At 45.5% G+C, this 18822-nt stretch overlaps 1 protein-coding gene across 5 annotated transcripts in view; it reads right to left on the bottom strand.

The window, feature by feature from the left end:
- UGGT2 (UDP-glucose glycoprotein glucosyltransferase 2) overlaps positions 1-18822 on the bottom strand; it is a 302913-nt gene that overhangs the window by 117078 nt on the left and 167013 nt on the right. For all 5 annotated transcript variants that reach the window (XR_010597726.1, XR_010597727.1, XM_065581050.1 and 2 more), the window contains one exon: positions 17883-18014. Coding sequence is in view for 3 of the 5 variants with exons in the window: in XM_065581050.1 (XP_065437122.1) it covers positions 17883-18014 (132 nt within the window). In the remaining 2 variants the exon portion in view is untranslated. The remainder of the gene's footprint in view (positions 1-17882; positions 18015-18822) is intronic.

Below are 18822 nucleotides of genomic sequence, written 5' to 3'. Positions count from 1 at the left end.
ACCAAGTACTGATTTTGCCCCAGATCCCCAAGTGGCCCCCTCAAGGATTGAACTCACAACCCTGGGTTTAGCAGGCCAATGCTCAAACCACTGAGCTATCCCTCCCCTGTGCAAGATCATGGAAATAAAGTGGGAAGACAAAATACCAAACACAGAGGTGCTGTAGCGCGCAGGACTGACACACTTAGAAACTAATATCAAGAAAAGGAGGTTGCAATGGCACAGTCATGTCAGGAGACTGGGAGGAGACTCTATTCCCAATAATATTTTGTACAACAAGATTCAAGATGGCTCTAGAAAGCAGGGCTGCTTTTTATGGCGGTATTACAATGTGTGCAAAAATAATATGAAGTCATTCAACATCAGTGTAGAAAGCTGAGAGGAGTGCGCAGAATCCCGCCCAATCTTGAGGGAATATCTGGCACTGAGTGCAGCTGTACACGAAGCGGCTTTTATCCAGCAAAGTGAGAAAGAAGAAAGCAGCATGCTGTAATCTTGGACTCCAACTCAGACAACACATGGAGCTGTGAAATTTGTAACAAGCCGTGTCGCTCTTTAATTGGGGCTTGTCAGCCATAAGCAGATTCATCAAGCACCCGACTAGACCTCTTACGTGTACACCATGATCCAGTGGATCGATGGTTGCCTAACCTAAGTAAAATTGCACATTAAATTAATGAATAACTATTGCCCCTGAGATCCAAGTATTTAAAGGGCAGGTCCTCTTTGGAAAGTGACTTAAAATGGCACCTTTTTAATTAAAGAACCAGTCTGTTATGTGTGGTCAGAGACATATCTGCTTACTTAGGTGATTAAGTTTCTAGTTATGCTCTGCTTTTTATTAGTGTTAGTATGGCAGAGCCAATACAGCTAAGAGAAAGCAAGTGTGATTCTACTATTTTTTGTGTAACTGCAATAGCAGCAACAAAACTGTTTACTCAGTTTTGGTTAGCTGGACCTGTACTCCTAGGAAGCCAGTGCGGATGGTCAAGTATAACTAAAGAGAATAATTTAAAAATAATAGGGTTGCAGACATGTAGTTGAAGGCCTGACACAGTCTGAAGAATATTTATTTCTAATGATGATGTATAAGGAAGAAAGAATGCGAACTTGACTCTAATATCTCAAGTTTAGCTTGCAGATAGACAGAACAAATTGTATTTGTAAACTGGGCACATTTGATATGAATGTCTGTGATGGGGTGTCTACCTCACACAGGACTGAGAGGGGTTAAGGTGGCCAGCTAAGCTGATTAACTGCCCAGGCTGCACCTGAAGGAGACAGGGAGCAGGCCACTGACAGGAAATAGGCTCAGCTGGGCAGGAACCGGAGGGCCCTGTATAAAGCCCAGGAGCTGTGAGCCCCAAGAGGCTGAAAGGATGTAATCAACAGCCACCCTATGGAGGAGAGAGCTTGGGCTGGCAAACTGAGCAAGAGGGGGAAGTCAGATAGGTAGAAAGAAGCACAGGGAAACAGCAGCAAGGGGTATGACTGTACAGAACTTGGCTGCTTGTTACAGGGTCCCTGGGCTGGAAGCCAGTGTAGAAGGAGGGCCTGGGTTCCCCTACCCTACCTGCCAGTGGCACTTTGGGGGGAGAAATAGCTCAGTGGTTTGAGCATTGGCCTACTAAATCCAGTGTTGTGAGTTCAATCCTTAAGGGGGCCATTTAGAGAACTGGGGTAAAAAAATCTGTCTGGTGATTGGTCCTGCTTTGAGTAGGGGGTTGGACTAGATGATCTCCTGAGGTCCCTTCCAACCCTGATATTCTATGATGCATAGGGCACTGGAGACGCCAGCTGGTCCAGAAGGACATTGATTTCCCTCGAAGGGGACAGCCTTATTGACCTGGCCAGAAGGCTGAGCCATGAACAGGAAGCTGCAGTTCTGGGAATGAGAAGGGCTGCAAGGTGAAAGAGACGAGGGTAGTGACAGTGCCAGAGGAGGACATTACCTGGCAAGAGTTAATCTCCAGAGTCGCCAGGAGGAGGTGAGTGGACCCTATGACAGATGTCACTGAGAGTCAAACATACAACCCTACAATGCAATTTTAAGGAGTACTTTTCAGGCTACAACCACACTTTAACAACTATTCTTGTTTCTGTAGTATAATGCCATACACTTGAGGTTTAGAAAACAGAAACAGTGATGTGGTATGTTTTTCAAGAACAGCATGATCATTTTTCAGGATAATAAAATTAAAGACAAAATATTTCTATAGCTATTTATTTCTTCTTCCTAAGATTACAGAGAAAAGCCTGAATGCAATACAAACCATGTCTTACCAGTCATTAGAAATCATATTTTCATTATATAGGTGTCACAGTTACAGAGCGAGCTGCACTTTAGACTGCTCTGAGAGCACTCTCAGGTGATAAGCCTGACTTTCTGTACCTCTCTTAAAGGATGGAACACCACCATTCAACCACTTTTGGACTGGATCTCTTGGTTGCAGCCCGTTTCCCAAATGTATTTAGGAGCTGTAAGCCCTATTTCTCCAGAAAACTGTAACCAGTAAACTGATAAAAGTGATTCAAAAGCAGCTGCCTCAAAACAAAGGATTATTTATTCACCCAAAGGTACAAAGCACACAAAGAATGAAAAATACAAATATTTCCCTCATTTTCCACAATATGTTACAGCTTGCTGACACTACCTGTATAAAAATGTGGACAGTATCAAGATAAGAATTTATTCTGAAGTATCAGTAGTAGTATTTCAAGCACTAAGCTATCTGTTTAAGAATAATAAATTAGCTCCTAAGGTCGCTGTGATCATTATGCTTAATAGTATTAATTTTTGCTAAGTGTTATAATCATCTGGTCCAAAGCACTGAATGCTAAATAACTTTTCTACTCATAATGCAGTTTAGTGGAACAAAGATGTTTTACGCATTATCCAGCCCCACAAAAAACAACAAACAGTCAAAGTTGTACACATATTCAATTTAAAAAAACTCTTCATTTCATAAACCATTTAAGGTTGCTAAATGACAATAATGTACTTAACTATTACATCACTTTCCTTAGATCAGGAAATGAATAGTTAGGGACATCCAAAATCTTATACTGCCCATACATTAAGCAAAAAATTATTATTCTTACAAAATGTAAAGAAATAAAGGTTACTTCTCAGTAGCTGTAGTTTGAGGGATGGCTCTGCCTATTCATACTTATGGGATTCAAGGTGCTTGAACTAGAGTGATCCAGAACTTTCTGGAAAGCTGTGCCAGATGGGATTGACACAAGGAAGACCTCACAGCACCAAATGTTTGGGGTCCAAGGCCATATATAGCCTCTCCTGGACTTCACAGGAGATCTCCAAGGAAGAGAGGAAGGTGGGTGAGGAATGTGAATATGCACAGATATTTATTAAAAAAAAAAACAAAAAAACCTCTCTTTCTTCTTTGGGGAAACCTCTGCACCTTTCTGTTCATGTGAGACTAGCATGCAGTACAGCCTAGATGGATGATGGATTGAATAATAACTATAAAACTGACTTGTCAAACCTGAAATCAAAATTGAGAAGCCAAGTAACTTCAAGTAAATGTGTGTACTGAACTCTAGCTATCCACCTTGCAAATCTTCCAAATATATATTTTCTCACACCATGCAGGCAGCCTTCCTTAAACCTGTTGAAGTAAACCAGCGGTCTCAAACTCAATTTACCTTAGGGCCAGTGCCAGTCCTCAAATCCTCCCAGCGCGCCAGTAATGTGACTGAAGATGTTCAGAAAAGAAAACATTTATATTGTATTTTTATTTCAAATGTCTTAGAAATAATAAAACTGTCATATAACTTTATACAATTCTTCGCCTGCCAAAGAGTTTTTAGTGTTTGCCAGACACCTGGCAACGCTTCAGTTCTTTCAGTTTGTTGATGTTTGGCCTCAGTGACTGAGCAGTTGAAACCTTCAGGATTGCAGCAATGTGTGCATCGGATAGTTGTGTTCGGTATTTTGACTTATTTATATTCATTGTGGAAAAAAGTTTCTCACAATGTAAGTACTGCCAAACAAGGACATGATTTTTCTGAAAGTGTTGCAAAGATTTGGGAAAGATGGTGGTAGCTGTCTGAAGAACTATGTGACATCCTTGGTTTCTCTGATTTTAGTCTTTAAAGATGTGTTGCAGTGCATATCAATGAGTTCCATTTGTAAATCACATGGTGCTGTTTCCACATCAACATAAAATGGATTAGCAAACATATTGAAGCTTTCTTTGTGCTTTCTGAAATCTGCAAACCGCTGATCAAATTCTTGCAAAAGCAGGTCAAGCTTAGTAGTGTATTGAGAACCACTGAACTGTATTTCAGAGCTGAGCTCTTCCACAAGTGACTTGCATGCTGGGAAATGAGTGAGATTCCCCTGAGAAATCTGATTTTTCCACAATTTTAGTTTAGTTGTGAATGCTCTCACATGATCATACACTGCTGTCACCAGCTGGCCTGGACTTGCAGCTTCAGGTTTAGGATATTCAGCTCTTGTGTTACGTCAACAAGGAAAGCAAGATCTGTCATCCATTTGTGATCTTCAAATTGTGGTACAGACATTTTAATTTCTTACATGAATCTTTTCACCTCTGTTTTCAATTCAAAGAATCTCTTTAATGTAGAACCCCTGCTTAGCCAGCGCACCTCAGTGAAGTAGAGCAAGTCACCGTATTTAGATTCAATTTCCTCCAAGAAAGCATGAAACTGTCTGTGCTGCAAGCCCCCTGAGTGAATATAATTCACACATTTCACAACTGACATGACGTCAGATTTCAAAGATTTACTGCACAGTGCTTGTTGGTGAATGATGCAGTGCAACGCTATTGGTTGCTCAGTTTTTTGCTCAGCCATCTTTCTTTGTACTAGTGCTACCAATCCATTTTTTTTTTTTTGGACCAATCATTGCTGGGGCCCCGTCAGTGGTTAAGCCTGCTAACAAGTGCCATGGCAGACCGTGTTGTTCCAGTGCTTCTGTGAGGCAGTGAAAAATTTCACTGTCCATTGTTCTACCACGCATTGACGACAAGCTTAGCAATTCTTCAGTTACTGCAAAGTTTTCATCAATGCCTCTCACAAATATGGCAAGCTGTGCACTGTCAACCAAATAGGTACTCTCATTGGTTGCAATTGAATATGCGCGGAAAGTTGTGCTTTTCTTGATAAGCTGCCCATCGATATCTTTAGAGAGCTCAAGAATACGCTCTGCTACTGTATTTGGAGATAGGAGAGATGTTTTCAGCAATATCAGCCTATCGGGACATATGATCTCACTGACTTTAATAAAGATTGCTTAATAAATTCACCATTAATAAATGGCTTACCACACTTAGCAACCACTTCACACCAAAACTGCTGACTCTGACTCTTTTCTCGCTTTCTGAAAAAGATGCTGCTGCTTCGCTATTTCTTTTTTCAATTGTAAGACCATCTTCTCTCTCTCTTCTCCCTGATATTTATCATATTACTGTACGTTTCGTTTTGTAATGTCGTTTGATATTGTAGTCTTTTAAAACAGCAACTTTGTCTTTGCAGATCAAGCATGAGGCAGTCTGTTTGTACTCAATGACAAAGTAATCAACAGTCCACTTATCTTGGAATTGGCGGTGTTAATCATCAATTTTCCTTTTTTTAGGTTGAGACAGCTTTCTATAAGGCTGTTAACAAGCAACGTGTGTGTGTGTGTGTGTGTGTGTGTGTCTGAGAGAGAGAGAGAGAGAGAGAGAGAGAGAGAGAGATGGGTTATTATTATCCCTACACAATGGGTTATTATTATCCCTGTGTGACAGCTGGGGAACTGAGGCCTTGCCCAAGGTCACACAGGACATCACTGGCAGAGGCAGCACCAAGAATAGAAACCTGGTCTCTCAGGGACCACCAAGCACTTTAACCAAGACCATCCTACCAGGAGGCAGTTCCTGCTCCACTTTCCCACATTCCATGCTCTGCTGACAGCAGGACCTTGCTGGGCTGGGCCTCCTTGGGCATGAAAGCGGCTGAGGAGGAGGCACAGTCATGTCTGCCCACTGGTCAAATGCAGGGGGTGAGGAGCATGGCTACTACCCTAAAGAGATGGGGCAGTTGGTGGTCCTAACTCTCCCTGTGTGTCTGGAATTATGCTCCCACCAGGTTCAGTGCCTCCTGATGCTCCTGCTGAGATGGCCCTCTCCTACAAAACCTACCAATATTACATGGGACAGTGGATAAAAAAGTAAATAAAGGGCCCCCTTTCATTACACAGACCTGCAGTGCTAACAGCTGGAAAGAAAAGACAGTTACCTGTTCTGTAACTGGTGTTCTTCGAGATGTGTTGCTCATGTCTGTTCCACAGTAGGTGTGCGTGCGCGCCACGTGCACCGGTGCCGGAAGTTTTTCCCTTAGCAGTACCCGTAGAGGGGAGCATTGCTGCGACCCCTGGAGTGGCGCCTCTATATCACGCTATAAGGGGAGCTGCACGCTCCCCCACCCTCGGTTCTTTCTTGCCGGACAACTCCAACAGAGGGGAAGGAGGGTGAGATGTGGAATAGACATGAGCAACACATCTCGAAGAACACCAGTTACAGAACAGGTAACTATCTTTTTCTTCTTCGAGTGATTGCTCATGTGTATTCCACAGTAGGTGATTCCAAGCTATATCTGTTGGAGGTGGGTAGGAATTCACGAGTTCCTGGGATGCAGTACTGCTCTTCTGAACCCGGCATCATCCCTAATTTGGGAGACGATCACATAATGCGCAGTGAACACGTGAACTGAAGACCAGGTGACAGCCCTACAGATGTCCTGGATAGGGACATGGGCTACATAGGCAGCCGACGAGGCCTCAGCTCTTGTTGAGTGCACCCTGACGATCGGTGGCAGGGAACCCCTGCCAGATCATAGCACGTGCGTATGCACAAGATGATCCAGCGAGAAAGGCACTGGGTGGAAATAGGCTGCCCTTTCATACACTCAGCCAAGGCAACGAAGAGTTGTGAGGATTTTCGGAACGGTTTAGTCCGATCTAGGTAGAAGGCCAGTGCCCTACGCACATCGAGTGTGTGAAGGCGGTGTTCCTCATTGGAGGGATGGGGCTTGGGACAGAACACAGGGAGAAAGATGTCCTGTTCCATATGGAAGGCGGAGACCACCTTTGGGAGGAATGCAGGGTGTGGGCAAAGTTGGACCTTATCCTTGTGGAAGACTGTATATAGAAGTTCTGAGGTCAAGGCCCTGAGCTCTGAGACACGTCGGGCTGACGTGATTGCTACAAGAAAAGCTACCTTCCATGAGAGGTGAAACAAGGAACATGTGGACAAAGGTTCAAAGGGAGGACCCACGAGGCGGGACAACACCAGGTTTAGGTCCCATTGTGGTACAGGGCATCTAGCATATGGGGAAATGGTCAAGGCCTCTTAGGAGGTCATAGTATGGGAGAAGACCAAGTGCCCTTGCACCGGCGGGTGGAAGGCCGATATGGCCGCCAAGTGTACCCTGACAGAGGCGGGTGCCAGCCCTTGGGTCCTAATGGATAGGAGGTACTCGAGGATAAGCTGGAGCGGGCAGACGATGGGGAGACTCCCCGAACCCCCGCCCACCTGGAAAATCGGGACCACTTCGCCAGGTACGTCCAGCGTGTGGACGGCTTCCTACTTTCCAGGAGGACCTGCCTGACTTCCTCAGAATACCTCCTCTCCTCCTCGTCTAGCCACTGAGCAGCCATGCTGTCAGGTGGAGAGCGGCCAGATTGGGATGAAGGAGGCGGCCCCCGTCCTGGGAGAGGAGGTCCGGGCGTAGCGGCAACCTCCTCGGAGGGGCCGCCAGTAGGTCCAGTAGGGTCCCATACCAGTGTTGACGGGGCCAGGCTGGTGCGATAAGGATGATAAGTGCTTTGACTGTTTTCACTTTTTCTACGACTTTGCCTATAAGGGGAAACGGTGGAAAAGCATAGAAACGCTGGTCCGACCACTGCAGGAAGAAGGCATCTGAGATCGAGTCCCTCTCCAACACCCCGCCCCCCGGAACAAAATTGGGGGCAACGCCGGTTCTGGTGGGTTGCGAACAGGTCCACGTGTGGAATTCCCTACTCTTGGAAGAGCTGGTGAGTGAACTCCGAGCGGAGCGTCCACTCGTAATGGGGGGAGAAAACACTGCTCAGGCGATCGGCATGTATATTGCGGGCGCCCGGTAGGTGGAAAGCCCTCAGGGAGATATCGTGGACTATACAGAATTCCCAAGGCTCAGGACTTCCTGGCAGAGGGCTGAGGACCGTGCCCCTCCTTGCCTGTTGATGTAGAACATCGCGGCGGTATTGTCCGCAAGGACTCTAACCACCTTGCCGCGAATCTTCGTGATGAAAGCTACACACGCCAACCGCATTGCCCTGAGCTCCCTGACATTTATATGGAGGGACAGGTCCGAGGTTGACCACATCCCTTGGGTTTGCATGTTCCCTATGTGGGCTCCCCAGCCCAAGTCCGACGCATTGGACACCGGATCTATTGACAGGGTTGCCTCCCGGAAAGGAAACCCTTGGAGCATGTTGCCCGGGGAGGACGACCATTGTAGGGAGGCAATTACCGGGGTTGGTACCGTGAGGACCTTGTCCAGGCCATCCCGGGCCTGGGAGAACTGGGAGGCTAGCCATAGCTGGACGGGCCTCATTCGGAGCCTGGTGTGGCGGACCACATACGTGCACACTGCCATGTGCCCTAGGATCTGAAGGCACGCCCTTGCTGTTGTCACCGGAAAAGTCGTGACTGAGGCGATGAGACCTTTGAGGGTTTCGAACCTGCCCACTGGGAGAGAGGCTGTGGCCCTTAAGGAGTCCAGTAGTGCCCCCTATGAATTCTATGCGCTGCACAGGAACTAGCGTTGATTTGGACTCGTTTACCAACAGGCCGAGATTGGCGCATGTGGACAGGAGCAGGTCCACATGGGTGCTCACCTGAGACCGTGAGTTGCCCTTGAGAAGCCAATCATCCAGATATGGGAACATCTGGACCTCTTCTCGTCTGAGATAGCCTGCTACCACCGCCATACATTTTGTGAATACCCTGGGCGCTATGGATAGGCCAAACAGGAGAACCATGAACTGGTAGTGGTTGGGCCCCACCAGGAAACGGAGGAAGCGCCTGTGCCCTTCGAAAATATGTATGTGGTCCAGGGCCGCGTACCAGTCCCCTGGGTCCAGGGAGGGGATAATAGAAGCCAGGGACACCACGCGGAACTTGGAGCGGACAATAAACCGATTGAGATTCTGTAGCTCTACGATGAGCCTGAGACCCCCTTTCACTTTTGGGATCAGGAAATATCGGGAGAAGCCCCTGCCCTGGAATTCTATTGGCACTCTCTCCGCTGCTTCCAGGTGTAGTAGTCGTTCCACCTCCTGACCTAGGAGGTGAACGTGCTCCGGGTCCCCCTAGCCCACCAGGGACCAGGGGTGGTTGGGCGGGGGTGAACTGAACTGCAACGTGTAGCCCTTGGAAATGGTGTTGAGGACCCAGCAGTCCGAGGTTATTTGTGACCATCCTCCACGGAAGGCAGACAAGCGGTTGCTGAACACAAACTTTATTAGTTCCACGGCAACTGCCTTGGTGCCCCCCTGCAAATAATCAAAACCGCCTCTTTCCCTGCCTCTTGCCCTTAGAGGGCCCAGGCTGTGAGGCAGAGTGGGTCTGTTGTTGAGGCCAGTGCTTCTGGTCTCTCGGCCTCTTGTAAGGGGGCTCATATCTGCTCTGTGCAGGGTGACCTGACGTCTGCGGTTTGGCCTTGTCCTTAGCCGGAGGGACGTAGAGGCCCACGGTCTGCAGGGTGGTACGAGAGCCTTTAATCCCATGCAGCCTGATGTCCGTCTGTTCAGTGAACAGGGCCTTCCCATTGAACGGCAGGTCCTGCATGAGGGACTGGGCCTCTGCCGAAAGCCCGGACGGGAGGAGCCACGATGCCCTGCGCATGGAGATCGCGGAGGCCATTGAGCGAGCTGCCGTATCCGCCGCTGCCTGCAGGGCTGCTTTGGCTGCTGTCGCCCCCTCGTCCACCAATGCCTTAAAGTCCTTCCTACCCCGCTCGGGGAGGAGTGGCTCGAACTTTGGTAGGGATTTCCATAAATTAAAATCATATCGGCTCAGTAAGGCCTGATGGTTGGCCACCCTGAGCTGGAAACTCGAAGAGAAGTAAAGTTTTCTACCAAAAGAGTCTAGTCTCCTGGTGTCTTTATTCTTCCATGTTAATTTCCCGGAAGATTGATCATGCCAATAATCAAGACATCTTTGGAAGACCCCAGGATGTATGGCACTTACCTCAAAAAAGGAAGTTTTTTCTATTGGTTTATATTATTATATAATATATATTGAATATTTATACACATATCCAGTTCTGGAATCCGTGATAGTAGGTGCTGTACATGAGCAGTCCAGACAGTAAGGGCCACCAAAAATGACTTCAAAGGACAAGTATCCAAAAAACTCTAGATTTTTTTCTGCAGAATGAACTATTCTTGATCAAAAAACAACAAGGAGTCCGGTGGCACGTTAAAGACTAACAGATTTATTTGGGCATAAGCTTTCATGGGTAAAAAACCTCACTTCTTCAGATGTTTCACTTGTTTTTGTTGATACAGACTAACACAGCTATCTCCTATTCTTGATCAACTTTGCATTTATCAACATTGAATTTCATCTGCCATTGGCTGCCCATTCACCCAGTCTTGTGAGACCCTTTGTAACTCTTCACAGTCTGCTTTGGACTTAACTATCTTGAGTAATTTTGTATTATCTGCAAATTTTGCCACCTCACTGTTTACCCCTTTTTCCAGATAATTTATGAATATGTGGAACAACACTGGTCCCAGTACAGACCCCTGGGGGACACCACTACTTACCTCTTTCCATTCTAAAAACTGATAACACTGCTCTACAGCCAAAATGCTTCTGAAATAAATGTAGTCAAACTTTACTAATTCTGGGTCACTGAGAACGAAAATGATGCTTAAAATTGTTGATTGGCTCTAGTTTTCAAGATATGCTATTGGGTCAGTATATACGACCCTTGACTTGGGAATGGCGGAGGATAAGTGAGTTATAAAGGGAAGGGATCTCAATTTAAACCAGAAATGACTAAAATACATCTTTGACTGGATCTATCAATAAATCTGACTGGGTTTGGACAGTACTTGCTTTTTAGGCAAAACAATGAATGATGCAATCTGAAGCTGGTATTGCGTCATACATGATCTGAATTACATCATGTTATTCCTAGAAGTCATGGATGATGCAATCATAACAAAGCTTACATCACTCTGCTGAACAGTGTCGTGCTCTCTTATTTGTCAGTGTTTGATTTTGCAAAAGGACACATTTCTGTTTAGCCAAAGTGAGCAGAGATGCCTCGTACTTGTGTGAACAGTGCAGATAATTTCTGCTAGGTTTGTGGTGAAGTGACTTTTGCATCACAAAAGCGCAGTATAACCACTATGGTTAAGAAAACCTATCACCTTTATTTTGGCTGCAAAATTGGAGATCAGGACAAGAGGTGGGCCCCACACATATGCTGCAACCCTTATGCAACAAATCTTCGCCAGTGGTTGAACAGGAAAAGGAAATCTATGCCTTTTGCAGTGCCAATGATTTGGAGAGAGCCAACAGATCATACCAGCTATTGTTACTTCTGCATGGTGCCTCCAGTTGGGAAAGGTGTGTCAAAGAAGAAAAAGTGGACTGTGCATTATCCAAACATTCCATCAGCTCTACGCCCAGTACCCCACGGAGAAGGACTGCCGGTTCCTGATGCACCAGAATCATTCTCACTTGAGACAGACGAGGAAGAGGATGAAACTTCTGGTCCTGAACCATCAATGTCACAGGACCCACATTTTCTCCCATCCCCCTCCTCTGAACCACACCTCATAACACAAGGTGAACTGAATGACCTTGTCAGGGATTTGGAACTACCCAAGAGTAAGGCAGAGCTGTTGGGCTCCAGACTACAGCAGTGGAATCTCCTGGCAGGTGATGTTAGGGTTTCCATGTTCCGTGACCATCAAAAGGATCTTGTCCCATTCTTCTTCATGGAAGGTGATCTTATAGCCTGCAACAACATCGATGGTGTGATGGCAGCCCTCAACATCGTTCACGATCCAGATGAGTGGAGACTGTTCATTGATTCATCGAAGACGAGTATTAAAGCTGTTTTACTGCATAATGGCAATGTTTTGCCATCAATTCCAGTTGGTCATGCCGTCCATATGACGGAAACCTATGACAACATGAAACAACTTTTGAGGTGCATAAACGATGACCAACATCAGTGGCAGCTTTGTGGCGATTTGAAGGTTGTTGCTCTCTTGCTTGGTCTGCAGACTGGATACACAAAGTACTGCTGTTTTCTCTGCGAATGGGATAGTCGTGCAAGAGATTCCCACTACATCAAGAAAGATTGGCCACTCCGACAGTCATTGGAGCCTGGGAGGAAAAGTGTTCAGCATCCACCACTTGTTGAATCAAGGAAGATTTTGTTACCACCCTTACACATCAAGCTGGGTCTGATGAAGAACTTTGTCCAGGCCATTGACAAAACACAAGCAGCTTTCAAGGACCTCCGTGGAAAATTTCCAAGGTCAAGTGAAGCTAAGATAAAGGAAGGTGTCTTTGTTGGTCCTCAGATTCGTGAACTTCTTCGAGATGATGCATTTGACCATGCACTGCGTGGCAAGGAAAAGACGGCATGGAAAGCCTTCCAGTTAGTGGCAATACATTTTCTCGGAAACAACAAGGCAGACAACTACAGGTTGTTGGTGGAAAACCTCCTCAAGGCATACAAAAGCCTTGGTTGTAACATGTCACTAAAGATACATTTTTTGCACTCTCATCTAGATTTTTTTCCACCGAACTGCGGAGCAGTGAGCGACGAGCACGGCGAGCGATTTCACCAGGACATTGCAACAATGGAGAAACGCTATCAGGGCAAATGGAGCCCATCAATGCTTGCAGACTATTGCTGGACAGTGACAAGAGAAGCAACAGAGGGTCCTGTGGCACCTTTGAGACTAACAGAAGTACTGGGAGCATAAGCTTTCGTGGGTAAGAACCTCACTTCTTCAGATGCAAGTAATGGAAATCTCCAGAGGCAGGTATATATCAGTGTGGAGATAACGAGGTTAGTTCAATCAGGGAGGGTGAGGTGCTCTGCTAGCAGTTGAGGTGTGAACACCAAGGGAGGAGAAACTGTTTCTGTAGTTGGATAGCCATTCACAGTCTACCCATGGGAACCTACCCATGCAACAAACCCCGATGCCAACTCTGCCCACATATCTACACCAGCAACACCATCACTGGACCTAACCAGATCAGCTACAACATCACCGGCTCATTCACCTGCACGTCCACCAATGTTATATATGCCATCATATGCCAGCAATGCCCCTCTGCTATGTACATTGGCCAAACTGGACAGTCACTACGCAAGAGGATAAATGGACACAAGTCAGATATCAGGAATGGCAATATACAAAAACCTGTAGGAGAACACTTCAACCTCCCTGGCCACACAATAGCAGATGTAAAGGTTGCCATCTTACAGCAAAAAAACTTCAGGACCAGACTCCAAAGAGAAACTGCTGAGCTCCAGTTCATTTGCAAATTTGACACCATCAGATCAGGATTAAACAAAGACTGTGAATGGCTATCCAACTACAGAAACAGTTTCTCCTCCCTTGGTGTTCACACCTCAACTGCTAGCAGAGCACCTCACCCTCCCTGATTGAACTAACCTCGTTATCTCCACACTGATATATACCTGCCTCTGGAGATTTCCATTACTTGCATCTGAAGAAGTGAGGTTCTTACCCACGAAAGCTTATGCTCCCAGTACTTCTGTTAGTCTCAAAGGTGCCACAGGACCCTCTGTTGCTTTTTACAGATTCAGACTAACACGGCTACCCCTCTGATACTTGACACCATGCAAGGCACTGCATTTAGCCGTATGGAATGGAAATCTATCAACCTCATGAAGAAACTTGCACAAATACAGACAGATATCATCTTCCTTTCCAAATGCAAACAGATGGACATCATACCAAATGGACTGAAGGTGAAAAATCCATTGCTATCTACATACTGCACAGACCACAGTGAGAGATTATGCCATACGTTATCAAAGAAACTGAGGAACCACCTGATCAGCATCCTATACAGCAAACAGAAAAACATCAAGAAAGAGCTCTCCAACCTGGAGACTCTCATTAATAACCAACCCTCCACACAAACGGACTTTATTAAAATAAGACAGGAGATCTACATTACACACTTCACCTCTCTACAAAGGAAAAAGGACCGTAAGCTGTCTAAAATCCTACCTGCCACATGGGGCCACAACAGGGGTACCCCTAACTCACCCAGCAATATCGTCAATTTATCCAGCTACACACTCAACCCAGCAGAAGAGTCTGTCCTATCTCGGGGACTCTCCTTTTGCCCCAGCACCCCCACGAACATGATACAGTTCTGTGGTGATCTGGAAGCCTACTTTCGCCGCCTCCGACTCAAAGAATACTTTCATGATAACACTGAACAGCGCACTGATACACAGATACCCTCCCACCAACAACACAGGAAGAAGAACTCCACATGGACTCCTCCTGAGGGTCGAAATGACAGTCTGGACCTATACATAGAATGCTTCCGCCGACGTGCACAGGCAGAAATTGTGGAAAAACAACATCGCTTGCCTCATAACCTAAGTCGTGCAGAACGCAATGCCATCCACAGCCTCAGAAACCACCCTGACATTATCATCAAAGAAGCTGATAAAGGAGGTGCTGTTGTCATCATGAACAGGTCTGACTACCAGAAGGAGGCTGCCAGACAACTCTCCAATACCCAATTCTACAGGCCGCTTTCCTCAGATCCCACTGAGGAATACACTAAGAAACTACACCATCTACTCAGGACACTCCCTACACTAACACAGGAACAAATCAACATACCCTTAGAGCCCCGACCGGGGTTATTCTATCTACTACCTAAGATCCACAAACCTGGAAATCCTGGACGCCCCATCATCTCGGGCATTGGCACTCTCACTGAAGGACTGTCTGGATATGTGGACTCCCTACTCAGACCCTACGCCACCAGCACTCCCAGCTACCTCCGTGACACCACAGATTTCCTGAGGAAACTACAATGCATTGGTGACCTCCCAGAAAACACCATCCTAGCCACCATGGATGTAGAGGCTCTCTACACAAACATCCCACATACAGATGGAATACAAGCTGTCAGGAACAGTATCCCTGATGATGACACAGCACAACTTATTGCTGAGCTCTGTGACTTTATCCTCACGCACAATTATTTCAAATTTGGTGACAATATATACCTCCAGACCAGTGGCACCGCTATGGGCACCCGCATGGCCCCACAATATGCCAACATTTTTATGGCTGACCTGGAACAACGCTTCCTCAGCTCCCGTCCACTCATGCCCCTTCTCTATCTACGCTATATTGATGACATCTTCATCATCTGGACCCATGGGAAGGAGGCCCTGGAAGAATTCCACCATGCTTTCAACAGCTTCCACCCCACCATCAACCTCAGCCTGGACCAATCTACACGGGAGGTCCACTTCCTGGACACCACCGTACAAATAAGCGATGGCCACATTAACACCACCCTATACCGAAAACCCACCGACCGCTATGCCTACCTTCATGCCTCCAGCTTCCACCCCGGTCACACCACACGATCCATCGTCTACAGCCAAGCACTGAGGTACAATCGCATCTGCTCCAACCCCTCAGACAGAGACCAACACCTACAAGATCTTCACCTAGCATTCTCAAAACTACGATACCCACACAACGAAATAAAGAAACAAATCAACAGAGCCAGACGTGTACCCAGAAGCCTCCTGCTACAAGACAGGCCCAGAAGAGAAACCAACAGAACTCCACTGGCCATCACCTACAGTCCTCAGCTTAAACCTCTCCAACGCATCATCAGTGATCTACAACCCATCCTGGACAATGATCCCTCACTTTCACAGACCTTGGGAGGCAGGCCAGTCCTCGCCCACAGACAACCTGCCAACCTTAAGCATATTCTCACCAGCAACCACGCACCGCACCATAACAACTCTAACTCAGGAACCAACCCATGCAACAAACCCCGATGCCAACTCTGCCCACATATCTACACCAGCAACACCATCACTGGACCTAACCAGATCAGCTACAACATCACCGGCTCATTCACCTGCACGTCCACCAATGTTATATATGCCATCATATGCCAGCAATGCCCCTCTGCTATGTACATTGGCCAAACTGGACAGTCACTACGCAAGAGGATAAATGGACACAAGTCAGATATCAGGAATGGCAATATACAAAAACCTGTAGGAGAACACTTCAACCTCCCTGGCCACACAATAGCAGATGTAAAGGTTGCCATCTTACAGCAAAAAAACTTCAGGACCAGACTCCAAAGAGAAACTGCTGAGCTCCAGTTCATTTGCAAATTTGACACCATCAGATCAGGATTAAACAAAGACTGTGAATGGCTATCCAACTACAGAAACAGTTTCTCCTCCCTTGGTGTTCACACCTCAACTGCTAGCAGAGCACCTCACCCTCCCTGATTGAACTAACCTCGTTATCTCCACACTGATATATACCTGCCTCTGGAGATTTCCATTACTTGCATCTGAAGAAGTGAGGTTCTTACCCACGAAAGCTTATGCTCCCAGTACTTCTGTTAGTCTCAAAGGTGCCACAGGACCCTCTGTTGCTTTTTACAGATTCAGACTAACACGGCTACCCCTCTGATAAGTGACAAGAGATGCTCCATTTAATGAATACAAGAGACAAGCCAAGAAGCGCCGAGTAGACACTGAATAGGACTAAACTATGTACATAATAGTTTTTTGTAAAGCAACCATAAACACATGAAAAGACCTAGGTTTACAATTTATGATTAAAACTCTACTATCTACACAATATACATAGATATAAAATGTAAAAACATAAATATCTTAAAAACAGTAGCCAATCAGTTGTTTTAATTGTCATATTTGAATTCAGCACATCAAAATACATAATAAATAGCACATTTTATCTCTGAAGCAGACGACTTCTCAAAAATTGTAGACCGGTGTAATTTATTCCTACCCTTTGTTTTCTGTCTTTTAACCAGTTACTGATCCATGAGAGGACCTTCCATTCTCACTCTCTGGATAGAGGGAAGCCACAGATCTAGCTGCTGCTTCAGAGGCAACTACCATCTAGCACTACTAATAAAATCTTTTTACAATAACAATTTGAAAGAAATGAAGGGTAAAAACAAGAAGCCCCGCAGGCACAGCAAAGACTCCAATTTACACACATACTCATGGTAAGAAAAATAAAAAAGAATGGCAGTGGTTAGGCCTGCATGGCCCTTTGATAACCTCCAGAATATTTAAAAACCTCAGACAGAACTGTTGAGCAAGTTATACAAATACACATTTTTATAAAAGAATTTTGGAAGGGATATAAACCCTCACACTATGGCATAAGACAACAATTACTGGAGTTAGGAGGAAATCTTCCCTGGAGGCAGGTGATCCCATAACTACTATTGCAGAGTTTCTCACATCTTCTTTTCACACATCTGGACACTGTCAGAAACAAGATACTAAACCAGATGGACCCCTGGTCAATTCCAGCATGGCATTTCTTATGTTCCTGAGTAGTTAATGACTGCAAATGAAATCCGCAATAAAGAACTACAGAAAAAATAAGGAAAAAGCGAGCCTACATTTTAGCCACACTGTGGAGAGTAAGAAAGTAATATAATGCATTGACCTTACAATTACATAAAAGTTCAAGGAGAGGAAAGAGAGCATACATGGAGAATAAGAAAATGAACTGTTTCTTTACTTACCCTCCCATTGCTGACAACAGCCATTTGCCCAGGAAGCAGTTTAAGAACTTCTTGACAGAACATTTGGTGAGTTTGAATTATATCCACTCCTAAAGTGTTGTATTTCTTCTCAAAAGTACTGTCATCCATTCCCTAAAGCAGAAGTAAGGTGTAAGATGGAGGCCAGATTCAGCAAAAACAAAATACAGTGATAGTCAGCCAGGGTTTTCTTCAAACTGTTTATAATGAAAATCTAAACAAGATAAAAGCAAGAGAGAACTCCTCCAGCCTTAGCTTCAGACCAGTCATATAACCCTGGGAGTGAAGCCCTGCATATCTACATTCCCCCGTGTCTCTCCCAAGCAGCTAATTTATACTTCTTTCTCCTTGAGCAACAGTACAACAGAAGAGCCAGGCTGAGCCTGAGTTTAAGCACTTTTTGACCAGTAAGTGCTCAGAATACTGTCACATAAAGAATCATGAATCTTACTACAATGAAGTCCACTATTCTGTTAATTTACCCTATCTTGCACTCTTAATCAGAAAAAATGGATTATGAAGGAGAAAAATAAAATTTCACATTCGTAAATATGACAGTAACTAACTTGTAACTGGAGTTCTTCGAACTGGACTCTACGTATTCACACTTGTAAGATGACCTGATCAGGTGTAGTTTAGATGGTGAAATTTTAATTAGCAGTGCCTGATGGAGAACTCACGCATCACTCCCACCCTTCCTCTGATGGTGAGACCTAAAAGGAGGCATGGCACTCCCGCCAACTCAGTTCCTTCCACATCTCCCTCAGGTCCTGTTTGGAAATCAGGACTCAGTGGAAGAGGGGCAAGGCGGGGCAGTATACATATGCAGAATCTGGTTACAGTTGAGTAATATTAATTTCTTCTTTGAGTAGCTTCTGCATATTCCCACTCCTGGGATAGTTTAGCTATCAGTAATCACATT

This window comes from Chrysemys picta, chromosome 1 (genome assembly GCF_011386835.1).
Source record: "Chrysemys picta bellii isolate R12L10 chromosome 1, ASM1138683v2, whole genome shotgun sequence".
Lineage (NCBI taxonomy): Eukaryota > Metazoa > Chordata > Testudines > Emydidae > Chrysemys > Chrysemys picta.
Note: the sequence above shows the minus strand (reverse complement) of the source record. Positions and strands in the feature narration are given on the sequence as shown.